Here is an 18360-nt window from a genome sequence, read left to right as displayed (position 1 = left end):
TAAAAAATAGTTGGTTCCTGCTCAGTTATGTCAAAACTTACAAAGTCAACACAGGGAAAGCTCTTCCTATCAGCAGCTAAGCTTGGGAGGGGTATAGTATGGTAGGTCTCTGAGGCCAAATTCTCTTTAGTGAAAAATCAGCTGAGATGCTCTGCTGAGTGGGGAAACCCGCACACAGGAAATATCAAAAAAGGATGCTTACATCATTATCCATGTCCACCACCAGCTAAAAGGCTTTAATAAATGCAGCCCTGAAAGTGCTGAGTGTTGCCCCCTGCTCATGAAGACCATGACATTTGTCATGTTTTCACAGGCCAGTCTTTCTGGTGGGCATGAACATGTAGGGGTGGCAAGTTAACTAACTCGCACAGCCCCAAAGTCCAGCTTGGGATGCTGATGCATAAAGGACAGTTTATTGTGGCTTGAAGGTCAAGGGCAAGTGAAGGAATTGCTTCAAAAAAACTTTATTCAGGGCGCCATTTGCATGCCATAAACCATCTTTTCATCAAACAAATCTGAGTTGCACACACAGCTCTAAACACTAAAGTCTTTTATTGTGAGCCACAGAATCAAAGACAAGTGCTTCATTATAGAACACTTGAGACACATTCCTCCATTGTTTTTTTAAGTTCATTGTTCTAAATGTTCATTTACAGTGGCAGTTCCAGTTAAAAAGTAAAGCATTCCCATAAAAAATAATACATGCCCACAGCAGACATTTCTCCCATTTCCTGCACTGGGGCCTCATTCCAAATACCATCAAATAAAGGGCCAGATTCTCATCACAGATGCAAGCTATAGCATTCCACACTGCTTCTCCTTTAGATCACAGCATTCTTAAAATAAGCATATGCAGAAATACAAATACAGCACCGGACTTAAAAGCAAATGACAAAGTAAACAAAAAGTCAAATACTTCATAAAATGAAGACACAGCACTTTCTGCAATGGCTTCTTTAGTCATTAAGGTACCAAAGGGGAGAAGAGATCGTATCAATGGAATAGATGCTGCAGCCTTTGCTTTTCACAGGTTCAATAAAGTATTTTCAGTAGTCCTATCTCACTAACTGGGGATGAAGAGGCATGGTGTCTCTTTGTAATAAAGTGGGAGGGGCTAGGTCTAGTTAACAAAGGCAACAGGCAGGGTTCCCTCCCTCCACACTTGGGGGCATCCTACTCACCCCAAAGCACCTCTGCTTTAATCCACATTAAATCTTTTTTTTTAATTTTTTTTATTTATTTATGGATAGGCACACAGTGAGAGAGAGAGAGAGAGAGGCAGAGACACAGGCAGAGGGAGAAGCAGGCTCCATGCACCAGGAGCCCGACGTGGGATTCGATCCCGGGTCTCCAAGATCGCGCCCTGGGCCAAAGGCAGGCGCTAAACCGCTACGCCACCCAGGGATCCCCAATCCAAATTAAATCTTGACCCTCCAAGGCTTTGAACACAGAGTTAAACAAAACTACTCTTCTAGAACAAAGACTCTGATCAGGGCTGGTTTTGACCCTTCCCCATTTGGCAATGTCCAGAGACATTTTCAATGCTAACAACTAGGGGAAGGGGTACCTCTGGCACTGAGTGGGTAGAGGCCAATAACACAGCTAAACATCTTACAATGAGTACGCTGGACGGCACTCCATAGCAGAGATTTATCCAGTCCAAGATGAGGTTGAGAAACCCTACTCTATCCCGACAACTGTATTAAGCGACAATAAAGACATTCTTACAATATAAAGCAACATTAAGGGCTTGCCATCAATAGGGAAAGACTGATTTGCTGTTTCCAAAGCAAAAAATGGTTTATATCTATGGCATTAGGGGGATTCACCTCTGGCTTTTTCTGATGGCAGTAGGGACTACATGTTATGTGCCCCCCACCAACGTTTATGTTGAAGTCCTAACCCCTATGTGACTGTATTCGGAAGTGGGACTTTTGAGAAGTAATCAGGTTTGATGAAGTGATGAGCCAACCCTGCCCTTGACCACCACACACAAAGAAGAGGTCTGTGATCACACAGCATGATGATGACCACCTGCAACCAAGAGGCCTATCTTGCCAGCACTTTCGTCTTGGACTTTTGAACCTCCAGAAGTGTAAGAAAATTAATTTCTGTGGTTTAAGCCACCCAGACTCTGGTGTTTTGTTATGGCAGCCCGAGCTAACTCACACAGATGGCCAACCATAGGATCTAAATTCTAGAGTCAGGATTAGGCTTTCTGTGACCCTGAAAAACATAGTCCTTTAGGAGTTTCTCTGGCACCGCCCGTCTGACAACAGAAATAAGCAGCCACAGGTGTTACCCTGAATGATAAAATAGCACTGCACACATGCTACTTTTTTTTTTCCCACCAAGTTTGTCCTAGCCCTCAAATCAAATGCAAATATCAGCTGATCATTTTTAGGCAAAACTGAAGTGATTCAAATAAAAATTGAAAGGGAAAAAAATGAATGTAAGTGGGAGCTCCTTTTAGATGAGTAAACTGTTTCCTCCTTTAAGTACCTGAAGCCAAGAGTTCTTAAGACACAGCTCATTTGCTCAGCAGATCTGGGCCTGAATCTCTTACTTCCTCTTCTCTCTCGGCCCTCGGGCCCACCTCCCAGCCCACGTGATCCCTGAAGGGCTCTGCAAACTCGGTCTACTTTACGAGTCACACTGACCCAATGTACACAGAAAATCCTACCTTCCAGAACTGGGTTGGATTGCAAAAGCTGTTCTTTGACTTGGTTCACTTCTGCTCCTTTTCCACAAACAGCTGCTACATAGGACATAACAAGCTTGCTGGCCTCTGTGGATGAAAACAAATTGTATCAATAAATTAGTAGAGATCTGTAAAAACATTTTGGAGGAAGGAAATTGGTGTAGAGGATCCATTAATAATACCTTCAAATACCTTTATAGCTGGGAATAAATAATGTTTCAGAAATCTTTTAAAATATGTGTGCTTTCCACCAGTCAGAATGACTAAAATTAATAACACAGGAAATGACAGACATTGGCGAGGATGAGGAGAAAGGGGAACCCTCTTGCACTATTGGTGGGAATGCAAACTGGCGCAGCCACTCTGGAAAACATTGTGGAGGTCCCTCAAGAAGTTAAAAATAGACGTACTCTGCGAACCAGCGACTGCACTTTTAGGTATTTCCCAAAGGATACAAAAATACTGATTTGAAGGGATTTAGGCCCCTCGATGTTTATGGCAGCATTATCAACAATAGCCAAATTATGGAAAGAGCCCAAGTGTTCACTGACTGATGAATGGATAAAGATGTGGCATATATATATATATATATATATATATATATATATATATGGTCCTCTATATATTCAGGGTAATACATCAGGGTAACACTTGTATATATATATATACACACACACGTATAATATATATATATAATAATGAATATATATAATAATGAATATGTAATGTGTATATATATATACATATATATATATAGTGGCTGGATTATTACTCAGCCACCAAAAAGAATGAAATCTTGCCATTTGCAATGACATGGATGGAGCTAGAATGTATTATTATGTAAGCAAAGTAAGTCAGTCAGAGAAAAATAAATATTGTATGATTCACCTGTATGTGGAATCTTAAGAAATAAAACAATCATGGGGGGGAAAAAGAGAGGAAAACCAAGAAACAGATTTTTAACTGTAAAGAACAAACGGATGGTTACCAGAAGGCCAGGAGGTGGGGAGATGGGTTAAATGGGTGTTGGGGATTAAGGAGTGTACCCTGGTTATGATGAACACCAAGTGCTATATCTAAGTGTTGAATCACTAATTTCTACATCTAAAACTAGTATTACACTGTGTGTTAACTGGAATTTAAATAAAAACTTAAAAAAAGGTAAAAATTTAAAAAATATATTTATGCTTTCTATTCAATGACAAGTCATTAACTCAGATATAATAGATGTATATAATATAATGTGCTTAAAGGTCATCATCACCGGGATGAAAAAAAAATTGCTAAATAATATAGCCAACAATATGTCAGGAGAACAATCTTCTTAAAATAATCATTTAAACATAACTATGATATTATATAGATAATTCAAGCCAAAAATATTTTGGTAATCTGGGTAGCTTTACAAAGATATTTTTAAAGTTTAAAAGAACTGTCCTCAAAAATATTGTCTAAATCAAACTGGTTTGCTCACAACTAGACTAAATTAATTACTCTCAAACTTAATTTAAACCACTAAGCAGTTAACAAAAACTTGGTAACAAGAAAGCTAGCTTCTTCCGGGGCAGAGTTGTTTTCACTGGCTTTACCAGCAACTCTGAAAGGGAATTGCTAAAAGAAGCCAGCTTCTTGAGGATACCCAGAATTCTTAGCTCAAAAGTCGACAAGATTTGGTCCTAGTGGCTTTATCCATTGGTGTCATTCAGCCCATGTCCCCCCTCAGCATCTGCCTCCCAGAAGCTGATCTTTCTAATACTGCCTTCCGAGGAATATTAATAGATATTCAGGGAAAATGAGGTCCAAAGTCAAACGAATTAAAAAAAAAAAAAAAAAGTCAAACGAATTTGACAAAGTGAAATAGGTTTCTTTTTAAAAGGCTTCTTGAAAAAAAATAAAAAAAAAAAAAATAAAAGGCTCCTTGGAGGATCACACGCATGGTGGAATTCTAGAAAAGGCTCTAGGAATGCTACACTTGGGACACCTGGGTGATTCAGTGGTTGAGCATCTGCCTTTGGCTTAGGTCATGATCCCCGGGTCCTGGAATCAAGTCCGGCATCAGGCTCCCTGCTTCTCTCTCTGACTCTCTATGTCTCTCATGAATAATTAGAATTAAAAAAAAAAAAGAAAAAAGAAAAGAAAGAAACAAACAAACAAATACTACATTTCCCAGACTGGTGTACCATGGAATCTGTTTCTCACTGAGCTGCCCTGGTTCTGCTTTCCCATAATCAGGGCAGGGCTCAACTCTTAATTGTCAGCAGAATTGAACACACACCTTCATTTGGGCAGTTGAGGCAAGGAGACTCATGCCCCAAATCCTGCTTTCCCTGGAGCCTGTGTACTGGTGTCACAGCCCGAGAACAGGGAGCCCTCGTCCAGTCCGAGTGACAGTGCCTCTGCCCACGGGTGTACGGGAGCAAATCTCCACCCTGTCATTTCTCGTACAGAGACCCACAGGTGGCCTCCTGTTCCACTGCTCAACATGAAGAAGTACCAAATAGGCAACTGGAATGCCTTGCAGCTCACCGCCTGACACCTGCTTTAGGGCTTTAGAGAACCCCCACGAGCACTGACTGCCAGAGCCACTGAGCAACACGAATCTACATCAGGTCACATAAAGTCCTCAAGGCCTGAGGTCTGAGCAAATAGGGTACAGGCCAAGTACACAATCTCATGGAGCCCCGAGAAGTGAGGAGGGCAGCTGGGTACTACTGCAATGGTTGCAGGGAAGTCTTCCTCCAGTCTGCTTCCTGGGTAATGAAGGTGGGCCCCCGTAGATCCTCCAGTGGTCTGTGATGGCTGATTCTGGTTGTCTCCTTTTAGGGACTGTAACTGAGAGATGCCAATCTTTTCGCCTCTGGGACTCCTTCTCCAGAAAGCCACTGTCCTTTCACATGCCTGCTGGTGTGTCAAGTTTCTGAACTACATTTCCCACTGTTCTCAGGGTTTCAGTGTCTGAAAGCTGGTGAATCATGTCTGTATGGACAAAGAGCTTATATGCTCCCACATGTCATTTGACTTGTTGGTGCCACAATTTCCTCTATCCCTCAGTCTGAACTGGAACTCTTCTTCTGGTTGCCTCAGGATACTTTCTTCTAGGCTCTCTGGCTTTCAAGTTCAGGTGACGCTACCTGCTGAGTAAATTCCTAACATCCTGTGCCATCTGGTCTCCAACTCTGGGCTGCCTCTCCTGAATTACCCATGCATCCTGACTCTGCAGTCTGGCCTCTGAAGCACCTCACCTGTAGGCCTGCTTTCTCATCATTCCACTCTCTCATTGGTACCTTTGCTCAGCATCCTCCCCTCCACCCGCACGTATGTTATTACATCCTTGACAGGAATTTCTGGCCCATCTTTCCACCCATTATACTCTTAGAAGACTAAAAGCATTGATAGGCACAATAATGGTCTCGGAGAGTGGCAAATCCAATAGACACACATATAAACATATGTATTTTAGATGAAAAGGTCAGTCTCAGGTAAGCTGACAATAAATATTAAAAGTCCAAGCCAGGCTGTTTTGCTTATTCCAGTGATTATGGACCTCAGTGTAGCCAAATCTCAAACTTCAGACACATGACCACACTGGATTCTCTGGAATCTTGTTTCTGGTTCAGGATGGACTCTTAGGGACAAAATGCTGGGGGTGGGTTTAGAGGCAAGAATCAACCAAGAATCAAAATTCTCTGGTTGCTGTTGGAATTGACTTGGTGTCTCAGAGACTTATAATGGCCAGCATGAAACACAATCACATTTTCTCAGAGCCACATCTGTTAAATAAATGGTACTAGGAATAGATCTTTTGGAATTTGGATTGCACTTACATTATCTGGCTATTAAACTGCATATAAATCCACAGAATCTACTGAGATAGAAACATGAGTGAACTTAATTGAACTTAGGAAAAATTTTTATTAACTTTAAAATTTACTGAAGTAATTAAAACATAATTTCTAAATACAGTTCAAGGATACATATTCTTAAGTTAGTAAAAAGGTTGTACATTCAATTTTTCACTATCTTCAGGAAATCTAATACTGGGTTCATTTTAATTATTCATTTTTGGAAGCCAGGGTTAACAGTAGTTTCTTTGGGATACCTGGGTGGCTCTCAGTGGTTGAGCATCTGCCTTCAGCTCAGGGCGTGACCCCAGGGTCCTGGGATCGAGTCTCGCATCAGGTTCCCTGCAGGGAGCCTGCTTCTCCCTCTGCCTGTGTCTCTGCCCCTCTCTGTGTCTCTCATGAATAAATAAATAAAATCTTTAAAAAAAAGAGTAGTTTTCTTTAAACAGCCTCATTATCTAAAAGAGCCAAGTCCTATAATTTTTTCCCTGACATAATTCATGATTTTAACTTAAGCAGTTCATGAGATGCTCACTACTTCAGAGAAATAAGTAGAGCAGTAAGGATAAGTTGCAAGATGCAACATAGTTTAGAAGACTGTTCTCATAATATTTCACCATGCTGGAAACAGGAAATAATAGTTATCTCATGAAGCTTTCTGCTTCATTTCCTCTTGGCCCTTCTTGCTAAAGTTCAAATAAATTTGTATCTTTAGTCAAGTATTTGGATATTTATCCAAATAAAAACTTTATATAACAGCCTCTATGAATGAAATATATTTCTAAGAATCAAGAACTATCATCTTCAACATTATGAAGTCTAGTTTTTGAATTATGTTGACTGTAATAGAAAGTAACTAAACATGATCTTGGCAATCACAGCATAAAATTGGAAGCATTTTTCCAAAACAACACTCCTGAACAGACTGTGGATACTTTAATCCTGTAAACATATTCTCAATGACGATGTCTTTCATGTACATTGTAAAAATAGAAAATGATTCTATTTGAGACAAAAAGGTATGTTCTTCACGTGTATTCAAAATTCTGAAAAGCACGGCTAAAACGTAACGGCATTTGCTTAGAATCAATTCTTAGTCCATCATTTTCTCTCACTCATAGGAGCATCTATGTAAATTTATGAACAAATATATATATTTGTTCAATATTATATATGTATATAAACATACATATATATATATGTTTGAATCCAAGTTGAATTCTAAAATTCATCAACAGTCAAAGAAACAAAATATTAAGACTTCAAGGTAAAAGCCTCTTCTTGCAAGAAAATGACAGAACATCTAGGGTTTTACAGATATTCTGGACTAACGGGCAAATGGCCGATAACAAAATACTTCTAAGTCAGAGTATCTAGACCAGAATTTATTTCGACAAAGAATGGGAAAGGGGTTACAGAAGTTAGTCTATGATCCTAGGCATTTTAAATTCCTGATTAAAAAAAAGGAGAATTAGGTTAACTCTGTATTCTCTGGTACCTTGTAAAGGATTGTGAACAATATATGTTATTATGCAATTATTACTTAATCATGTAATTATATAGTAATATTTTTTATGAGAGAAAACCCTGTGAAGTGGCAGTAGGTGAATGAGAAAGGAAAAAAACAAACATTCCAACGAAAGACACTTGAGCTCACCAGGACAAGAGGAGCAGCTCTTGCTGCTGCAATAGAAAACCTGTGCATGTTAACTGAGCGGGCTCCCATGGATTCGATCATGGTATCGGGGGGAAAACCCCCAAACAGATGAATGTAAGCAAGGCTTATTCGAGTTCTCTTCACAAAAGACCTCATCAATCTATGGAGGAGTTAAGAGGTACCCACGAATGCATGCATGGTACCTGCCCACCACCCGCACGGAGACGTGGGGAGTCCAGGGGTGATTGGGGTTCGGAAGCAAAGGTCTTAATGAGCAAGGCAGGCTGCATGACCCCTTTAGCAGAAGGCTGGGAGAGGCCCTAGAAACTGATGTAACTGTCAAATTAGACACCAAATAATTTATAATGTTTTGTGTCGGGATCCTCTTCTTAGACCCACAGATTTACTTCGATGTCTTTGAAAAAATGTAGCTACGACGGTTCCCTCATGCTCGGCCTCCCTGCCCTCATCAGGGCTTGAATGATTCTCCGAAAACTATTTGTATTCACAGTAGCGAGTTCTGAGTTCACTGCCTAGAAACACTTCGGCACTTTTATGAGGCATGATGAATTTTTTATTTAGCACAGCAGTAATGAATTAAATAGGACCCAGAAGGTCTCAAAGAGTTCCCGCCTGTCCCTGAGCGCCCACATTATATAATCACGCAGCATAAGAAGATCTCCAAGGCTTAGGGAACATCATCATCTGCCAACGGGGTTTACGACCTAGTTAAATTAATTACTTCTTGTAAAATAAGCCCTCTGATACTGCAGAGTAGTTCTGTATAAGCCATCAAGTAAAGATTCTTACCGAAAACAGACACTGTGTAGAAAGTATACAGTATACAGCACATTCTGGGCCCTCGATAAATGTTAGTTCTCTTCTTTTGTTTAATTACTAACAAAAATTTTTAAGAACTAGGTGTCCTCAAAAACAATTTTAGTGGCCAAGATAATGTGACATCTCAAAAGTGACGAGGCACCCCTCTTCCTCACAGAACTGACCAAACCCCCCTCTCCAAATTCCCCATACTACCATGCTGCAATCTCTGTTTTATCTGCCATCATTTCATTTTCCCGTAAGTAATTTCGTGGAAATTACTTACGCAAATCAACATGTAAATTCTATGCTGTGCTCAAATGGATAGTCTCATGACAATTAAAATCATAATAAAATCTGAGGCAATTTTTGTATCGCTGTTTTCAAAATGAAAGGAAAGTAGACAAAGATGGAATAATAAGTGAAGCACTAAATGTCCCTGGGGATGGAGAAGTAGGAGATGCTCTTAGGATCTATAAATGAAAAGGAAGAGCTTATTAGCTGTTACCAAAGAGTATAATTGAGGGCAGCCCGGGTGGCTCAGCAGTTTAGCGCCACCTTCAGCCCAGGTCGTGATCTTGGAGACCCAGGATCGAGTCCCACATCAGGCTTTTGCATGGAGCCTGCTTCTCCCTCTGCCTGTGTCTCTGCCTCTCTGTGTGTGTGTGTGTGTGTGTGTGTGTCTCGAATGAATAAATAAATAAAAATCTTTTAAAAAAATAAAAAAGAGTATAATTGAGTGAATATTGAAAAACAGCAGCTCTCAGGACTAGGGTCCACCTCCCAGCACTAGGCGGTTTAATGGTAATGGACAGACGAAGAATCACAAGATCCAGGAATCACAGTAGCTCGAAAATAAGACAAATGCATTGAATGACCCGTAGGCAGTGCTATTGAAAGTCTGATCCAAAACCCAGCACTGCTCACAGTTGGTAGGTCCATGGACTATTGCCCGTCTACACAGGAGAATAGGCTTTCTTAAGTTTTCATAGCACTTTGGTCATTTATTTAGTCTGTTTAACTAAAAACAATTAGAGATTGGATTTTCTATGTCTTCTTTTATTTTTCTGATATCAGCCAGGAACAGATGTGGGGAGGAGAGCCTGGTGTTTCATGGTGGAAGGTTTGAGAAGCACTGCTCTAGACGGGCTGTGGTACCCTCCCCTCCTTCTTCAGCTTCCCATCTGAAGCAGCACCTGGACTTGTGCACTGTCAACAGTATGGCCCTACTGGAGGAGGCAAGAAGCAGCAGCTGTCTGTTCTTATGACAGAGCCTAACGGGATCCTAGGAAGGACTAAATCCAGGGAGGATGATAGGGAAAAAAGGATTCCTAGTGGTGAGTAGGCTACTGAAACCCAAAGGACAAGTTATTATGTAACAAAACATCAAAAGATGAGAAAACTACAGAAAAGAATGAAGTCCATCCCACTAGATTTCTACCAGGGGAATGAGATGTTTTTGTTTTTTTCAGGAAAGAATGAAGACCAACCCCTCTGAAACGGTACCAGCAACCTCCACTTAGCTTTTCAATAAGGAAGATGCATGAGGCCACCAGGAGATGGAATCTCACTGCAGGAGGGAGCAGTGCAGTTTACAGCTCTCTGAGAAGGAGGCAGTCAAGCACTGACATAGCTAATTAGTGGATGTGTTTTCTTCTTGGAATCTATGTTCCAGAGAAGATGCAGACTTGGCCAATACTAATGAAGCCCGTGACCACAACGCACTTCTGATGACTCAAGAATAAAGTGATACAATCGGGCCCTCAAAAAAATGTATCTTTAGTCATGGTGAAGAATAAGTAGAAACCTGAAAAAATTAATAGCCTTAGGAATATTTTCATCTCTTCCTCCCTCACAATTAAAAGAAAGATGTGAAGTGAATAGGCTTGTAGGTAACAGTAAAAAGGACCGGGGTATAGGTGGCATGAGACACACCAATACAGAGGCCTCCTGTTAAGGGACATAGTTTTTATTAACTTGCCTTGCTACCATTTCCATTGGTCAACTTGGAAACAAACAAGAAGCTGTACTACTTCAAAGAGTTAAATTCATAAGAAAGAAATGGTTAGTGACAGAGGAGAGGGAAAATTTTCTCCCAAGACACCAGTATCCTCCTAAAGTATCTACCGTAAAGAGAGAGTTCTGAACAGCTAAATATCTCACAAATTTCTGAGCAAATAGAGGTTAAGAGCTGATACCCAGAGATTCAGATGAATGATCTAAAAAGGGATGGGAAACTAAACAATGAAACACTGTCTATCAACAGCAAAAAACAAAACTTTTAAAGAAAAGCAGCACAAGCTACAATTATTGAAAAGGAGAGAAGCATGAGACTAAGATGCAGCAGTAGGTAGGGACTAGATCACACAGAACCTTATGCAGCAAGTGCAATGGATTTGACATTTATTGTAGTGCAACAGAAACATTAAGATGTTTATATAAGAAATATATTGAGACAAATGAAAATGGAAAAACAATTTATCAAAGCTTATGAGATGCAACTTTTAGGAGGAAAGTTTATAGTCATAAATGTATACATCAAGAATACAGAAAGATTTCAAATAAACCTAATTTTACACCTCAAGGAATCAGAAAAAGAAGAACAAATTAAGTCCAAATTAGCAGAAGGAGTGAAATAATAATACTCATTAGAGCAGAAATAAATGAAACAGAACTGGGAAATGACAGAAAAGATAAATAAAACTAAGAGATGATTCTTTGAAAAGGTAAACCAAAGTGACAAACCTCTAGCCAAACTAACCAAGAAAAAAAAGAGAAGTCTCAAATAAATAAAATTATAAATGAAAAGGGAGACGTCCAATGAATACCATATAAATACAAAGAACCTTAAGAAGCTATTATGAACAATCACATACCAATAAATTGGACAACCCAGAAGAAATAGGTAAGTTTCTAAAGACATACAAAACTGAATCATAAAAAATAGAAAATGTAAACAGACCAACAACAAATTAAGATTGAATTGATAATCAAAAACCTCTCCCAAAAGAAAAACCCAAAATCAGATGGTTTCACTGTTGAATTCTACCAAACATCTAGAGGAGTATTCACACCAATCCCTCTCACTCTTCCAAAACACTGAAAAACAGATAACACTTCCAAACTCATTTTACAAAGCCAACATAACCCTGATACCAAAGCCAGATAAGGATACTACAGGAAAACTACAGATCAATATCCCTGATGAACAAAGAAGCCAAGTTCTCAATAAAATACTACCAAACTGAATTCAAGAGCTTACTAAAAGGATCATATGCTGGGGTGCCTGAATGCTTCAGTCAGCTGAGCATCTGACTTTTGATTTTGGCTCAGGTCATGATCTCAGGGTCCTGGAATCAAGTTCTATGTTGGGCTCCACACTCAGTGGGAAATCTGCTTTAGGAATGTCTCCCTCTCTTTCAGCCCCTCCTCTCTCTCTCTCTCTAAAAATAAATAAATAAACCTTTAAAAAAAGAGTCATACATCATGGTCAAGTGGTATCATCCTTGAGATGCAAGGATGGTTCAACATAAGCAAATCAATAAATGTAATATATCACATTAACGGAAGATAAAAATCATAGGAACATCTCAATAGATGCAAAAAGACACTTGACAAAATTCCATATCCTTTCATGATAAAGATTCTCAACTATTTGGGTATAGATGGAATGACCTCAACATAGAAAAGGCCATAAATGACCAGCCCACAGCTACCGTTGTACTCAAATGGTGACAGGTTGAGAGTTTTTCCTCTAAGATGAGGAAGAAGACTAGGTTGACCACTTTCACCGCTCTTATTTGACATAGTAGTGGAAGTCCTAGTCAGAGCAATTCTGCAAGGAAAAGAAATAAAAGACATTGGAGTCTGAAGGAAAGAAGTAAAATTGTCTCTGTTTATAAATGACATGATCTTATATATAGAAAACTCTAAATAAGACACCAAAAGAATTGTTAGAATCAATAAACTAATTTGGTGAAGTTTCAGGATACAAGATAAACATACAAAAATCAGTTGTACTTTTTCATACTAACAACAAAGTATCTGAAAAAGAAATAGAACAATCCTATTCACAATAGCATCAGAAACAATAAAATACTTATGAATAAATTTACCGTGAAGGTGAAAGATCTCTCCACTGAAAACATAAGATACTCATGAAAGAAAATGAAAGAAGACACAAATAAATGGAAAAATATCCGATGTTCATAGATTGAAAGAAATAATAGTATTAAAATGCCCATATTACCTGAAGTAATCTATGGATTCAATGTAATCACTATCAAAATTCCAATGGCATTTTTCACAGAAAAAGAAAAAAACAATCCTAAAATTCAAATGGAACTACAAGAGACTGCAAATAAGCAAAGCAATCTTCAGAAAGAAGAATAAACCTGGAAGCACTGCAATTCCTGATTTCAAAACACTACAAAACTACAGTAATCAAAATAGTATGGTAACTTGAATAAGAACAGACACGTAGACCGAGAAACAGAATAGAGAGCCCAGAAATAAAACCATGCATATGCAGCCAAACAATATTTAACACGGGAGCCAAGAATACTCAATGGGGATAAGACAGTCTTTTCAATAAATGGTGTTGGCAAAATTGGATACTCACATGCAAAAGAATAAAACTGAACACTATCTTATACCACTCACAAAAAGCAACTCAGAATGGATTAAAGACTTAACTATAAGACCTGAAACCATAAAAATCCTAAAAGAAAACATAAGACAAAAACTCTTTGATACTGGTATTAGCGATGATTTCTTGGCTATGACATGCAAAGTACAAACAAACAAAAATAAATGAATGGGACTATATCAAACTAAAAAGCTTCCGTAGAGTCAAATAACAAATCAATAAATGAAAACATAACCTATAAAATGCGGGAAATACTTGACAAATTATCTGATAAATGGTTAATATCTAAAATATATGTTACTCCTACAACTCAATAGCAATAAATAACAATAATAATCTGAAGTAAAAATAGGCAAAGGACTTGAATAGGTATTTTTCCAAATAAGATATTCAAATGACTAACAGGTACCTGAGGATGTGCTCCCCATCACCAATCATCAGGAAAATTGCAATTCAAAATAACAGTGAGAGATCACCTTGCACTTGTTAGAATGGCTATTATCAAGAAAAGCAGGAGGTAACAAGTGCTGGAGAAAATGTGGTGAAAAGGAAAGCCTTGTCCACCATTGATGGGAATGTAAATTGGTAATAACCACTATGGAGAACAGTACAGAGGTTCCCCCTAAACTCAAAAACTTCCAATGATGGGATTAGTGTCCTTATCTCATTCTCATTCATTCCCTCTCTTTTTCTCTCTCCCATGTGAGGACACAGAGAGAGGGTTTCACCAGAAGCCAGATCAGCAGGCCCCTTGATCTTGGAGGTCCCAGCCTCCAGGACTATGAAAAATAAATGTGTTGTTTAAGCCATTCAGTCTACAGTATTTTGTTAAATCAGGCTGAAATGACTAAGACAAGTGGGGACTATACAAGCTAGAGCTATGTATACAAGCTATATAAACAAGCTAGAGCTATACATCCTACCTGTGTTCAAAACCCCAGCTCTGCCACTTTTTTTTTTAATTTAAGATTTTAATTTATTTATTCATGAGAGACACAGAGAAAGGCAGAGACAGGCCTGATGCAGGACTTGGTCCCAGGACCCCGGGATCATGACCTGAGCCAATGGCAGACGCTCAACCACTGAGCCACCCAGGCGCCCCCCTTCCACTTTCTCACTGAGAAGTTTGGAAAGTTGGTTAACCTTTCTGTGGCTCAATTTCCCCATAATAGAAATGAGGGAAAGAAGAACACTTAGACATATAATCTGCTAAAGCACAATGCCCAGCACAATGTAAGCACTTCTGTAGAGTAGCTATTGTTACTACCCAGTGGCAAGGCAGTGGTTCTATGGGAGGGAACAGAATCCGAATTTGTCAAAATTCTGACAGTTTTGTCAAAACTCAGAATTTGTCAGTTTCCCAAGAGGCTATAACTATAGTCTAAAATTCATAAAAATAAATAAAAGATCCTACACTTAAGTTTAAAATAACCTTGTTGGACAATACTAGATTGAGCATATTTGACCTAACAGAAGTGGTCATACAAAAAAACCTACAGTATCATGCTTGATGAAAAGACTGGAATGGTGTCATACGTGTGCTATATAACAGAAGCCTGGTATCCAATATTAAGAGGGTATAGTCCCACCATACCCAAGACCAAACTTGAAGTATTTACTGCGTCTCTCTTCTTGCAATGTAATTTTATGAAGCGTTATTAACAAAATGAGATCACTCCAGAGTAACAAGACTGTGATAGTGAGGGATTTGAGAATGAGATCTCATCCCCCTATTATATGCCCTTTTAGCACCTTGTGCTTTTCCGTCATTACACTTAACATTTTGCATATGAACTACGTGTACACATGCATCCATACAATGTATGTGTATGTATAGATGTAGTACACAGACTGTGTACATCTGTATGTAACACAGAGCCACTGTCTATCTCCTCCACTAGACTGCACATTTGACAGGGACAAGCTTGGTGTCTAGCTCACAGTGTATCTACTCAGTACAACACCTTTCACCTTATTAGTATTCCTATGGGTTCTCAAAAATTATTTCCTGGGGGCGCATGGGTGGTTCAGTCAGTTGAGTGGCCAATTCTTGGTTTTGGTTCGGGTCATGGTCCTGGAATGGGGCCCCATGTCAGGCTCTGTGCTTGGTCGAAGTCAGCCTGAGGATCCTCTCCCTCTCCCTCTGTCCCTCCTCACCCCCCTCTAAAATCAATCAATCAATCAATCAATCAATCAATCTTTAAAACGTTTTATTTCCTGGATGAATGAATAAATGAATGTGCATCACATAGGAAATTTCTGAAGACAAGGTATGTTTAGCCAGAGGAAGACATGATGGATGACTTCAAATAACTGAGTGCCCCATAGCAAAGACAGCACACTAAGTGGGTGAGGTTCCAGACTGCAAAGAGGTAAGACCACGAGGTAGAGGCAAAGTCCAACTCTAGGTAAGAATGAACTTGTGTTGGCTGAACCCGCATGGAAAATTTAGCAGTCCATTTCCCAAAGCAGTGAGCCCTCCTCCGTCACTACAAAAGAAAGGAGTTTGGCTGTTCTATGGGAAGGACCCTACGGTAGGTGGTGTACGACCAAAATCCCTTCCAATTATGAGACTATGCTTTCTACTACTTTCCACTCTTATGTGCCAGTCGTTTCCTCTCCATTTCTGCCCACCCGGAGCCTAGAACCTACACAACCTAGCAAAGAAGGCATGTACTTACTGTGTCTCCAAAGGGCTCTAGGAAGGGAGTTGAATACACTTATCTACCTTCTTCAGCTATACTGGGGGGCAGGAAGGAGGTACTCGGAAAAGAAAAGTGGAAAAAGGAAGAGGCGCAGAAGAGCCATTTCAAAGCAGACAGTAAGACTTCAAAGGCACAAATCTGGGGCGTCTGGGAGGCTCAGTCAGTTAAGTGTCTGCCTTCGGCTCAGGTCATGATCCTAGAGTCCTGAGATCGAGTCCTGCATCAGGTTCCCTGATTCTCCCTCTCTTCCCCTGACCCTGCTTGCACGTGTGTACACGTGCGCTCTCTCTCTTCTTCTCTCAAATAAATAAATAAATTAAATATTTGAAAAAAATAATAAAGGCACAAATCTTAGGAGGGGCTCATGAATAAAACATCCATTTCAGTCAGTTGACTAAAACTAAAACTATGGGCAATTTTCTTCACTTAATAATGAGAGAATCAAAGTATGCTACTTGATCACTTCATAGCCAAACAAATATAAACATTTAAATCCTATTTTGGCAAACTAGTAGAATCATCAGAGTCTTGTGTATAAAACAAGAACATTTTACAGCTGTGAAAATACCATCCCCCTCACCATCCTCGTCCTTCAGGGACTCATCAGTTCCATCAGAGAAACTCAGGTTTAACCCGTCCAAGTTTGGACGCAGAGCACAGCTCTTCTGAATTTTTTTTCCAGGTAGCTGGGCATCATGTGTAAGATCACCTTTTCACTTAAGAGCATAAATCATACCAACCGTTTTTATTAAATGCACAAGAAAAAAAAGCACGATCTTTTCATTCAAGGGTTTGTTTTATGGGGAGGTTGCTAGCCCGTCTAAAAATATATGGAAAAATCTCAATTCCTTGGGCTTCGAAGACTTTACTCTAGAGTGAAATTATGCATTTTTCTGGTATATACCCTCCTCACTCCTTAGCAGAGGTAAGATGTGCCTATAGCCTCCCAAAGCCCAAACTACCGTTCATCAGAGAAGTGGTAGGGCTTCCCACTGGTGCCTCGGGAGGTGTCTGTTGCCTCGGGAGGAAAGATAAAGGACCTTGAAGCACTCAGACTGCATGAGGGTAGATCCGGAATCCAGAACAGACTCCCATATAGACCAAGCCCTTGGATAGGGACCTGTATCTTCATGCGACAGATGGAAGTCCTTCCCAGAGGACATTCCTCAGTCCTAATCAGCCTCCCGCAAAGGAGCCATCATGGTGGCCTGTGCAGCTCCCCACCTGCCCTCTCCCCTCTGCCATCACCTGTGCACCATCACCTTCCCCAGGGGAGGAAGGAAGGGTGGTCCAATGCTGGCCTTACCTGTTTTTCCCGCTCCGCTTTCTCCAGTAATGAGAATACACTGGTCTTTATCTTGATCTCTTAGGGATCTGTATGCTTCATCTGACAAGGCAAAGCTGCAGGGGATAATGGAGAGAAGTCCTTAAAATTCAGCTCGTCACCACGTTTATCAGACGTAACTAGAGGCTCTTTAGAGGACACTGATAGGCTTGGGATAGGAAGCTGAGACATCAGCTTTTCTTTCCTTCAAATTCTTAAAGGAAGTGCACAAGCCCATACAACCTTACGGCCCATGTCGCCGTTTCCTGGCATTCTCTAGAAAGGTACCGACTTACTGTGCTCTGAAGACACGCTTTATCGCACGCACGTGTGATACCTAAGGTTCATTTTATTAGAATCTGGGCAATTCAGAGAACCAAGGGGAAAATGTGACACCATATGTCCAAAAGTGGGTGATGTAGAGGTTTGCAGAACAGACACGCTGGTGTTTCCAAACAACGCGAAAAATTGTCAAACTTTAGAAAAATGCTATCAAATACCAAATAGCTGCTATCAGCATCTGCTTCAGCTAAATACAGAACTGCTGCCTCCCCGGACACCAGGCGGAGCGTGGGCCCGCGCCCGGGCCCGGGGGCGGAGCACGTCCTGGCGCTGCTGCCCCCGGGCCCCGGGCCTCATCCCGCCCTCTGGCTGCCTGCAGCTC

General features: G+C 40.2%; 1 protein-coding gene across 7 annotated transcripts in view; it reads right to left on the bottom strand.

The window, feature by feature from the left end:
* Positions 1 to 18360, bottom strand: part of MYO1B (myosin IB) — a 172870-nt gene that overhangs the window by 73986 nt on the left and 80524 nt on the right. For all 7 annotated transcript variants that reach the window (XM_055344996.1, XM_055344997.1, XM_055345000.1 and 4 more), the window contains 2 exons: positions 17679 to 17773; positions 2684 to 2788 (listed from right to left, as the gene is read on the bottom strand). In XM_055344996.1, the coding sequence (XP_055200971.1) occupies positions 2684 to 2788; positions 17679 to 17773 (200 nt within the window). The remainder of the gene's footprint in view (positions 1 to 2683; positions 2789 to 17678; positions 17774 to 18360) is intronic.

Source organism: Nyctereutes procyonoides, unplaced genomic scaffold (assembly GCF_905146905.1).
Source record: "Nyctereutes procyonoides isolate TBG_1078 unplaced genomic scaffold, NYPRO_anot_genome, whole genome shotgun sequence".
NCBI lineage: Eukaryota > Metazoa > Chordata > Mammalia > Carnivora > Canidae > Nyctereutes > Nyctereutes procyonoides.
This window is presented reverse-complemented; position numbering and strand designations above follow the sequence as displayed.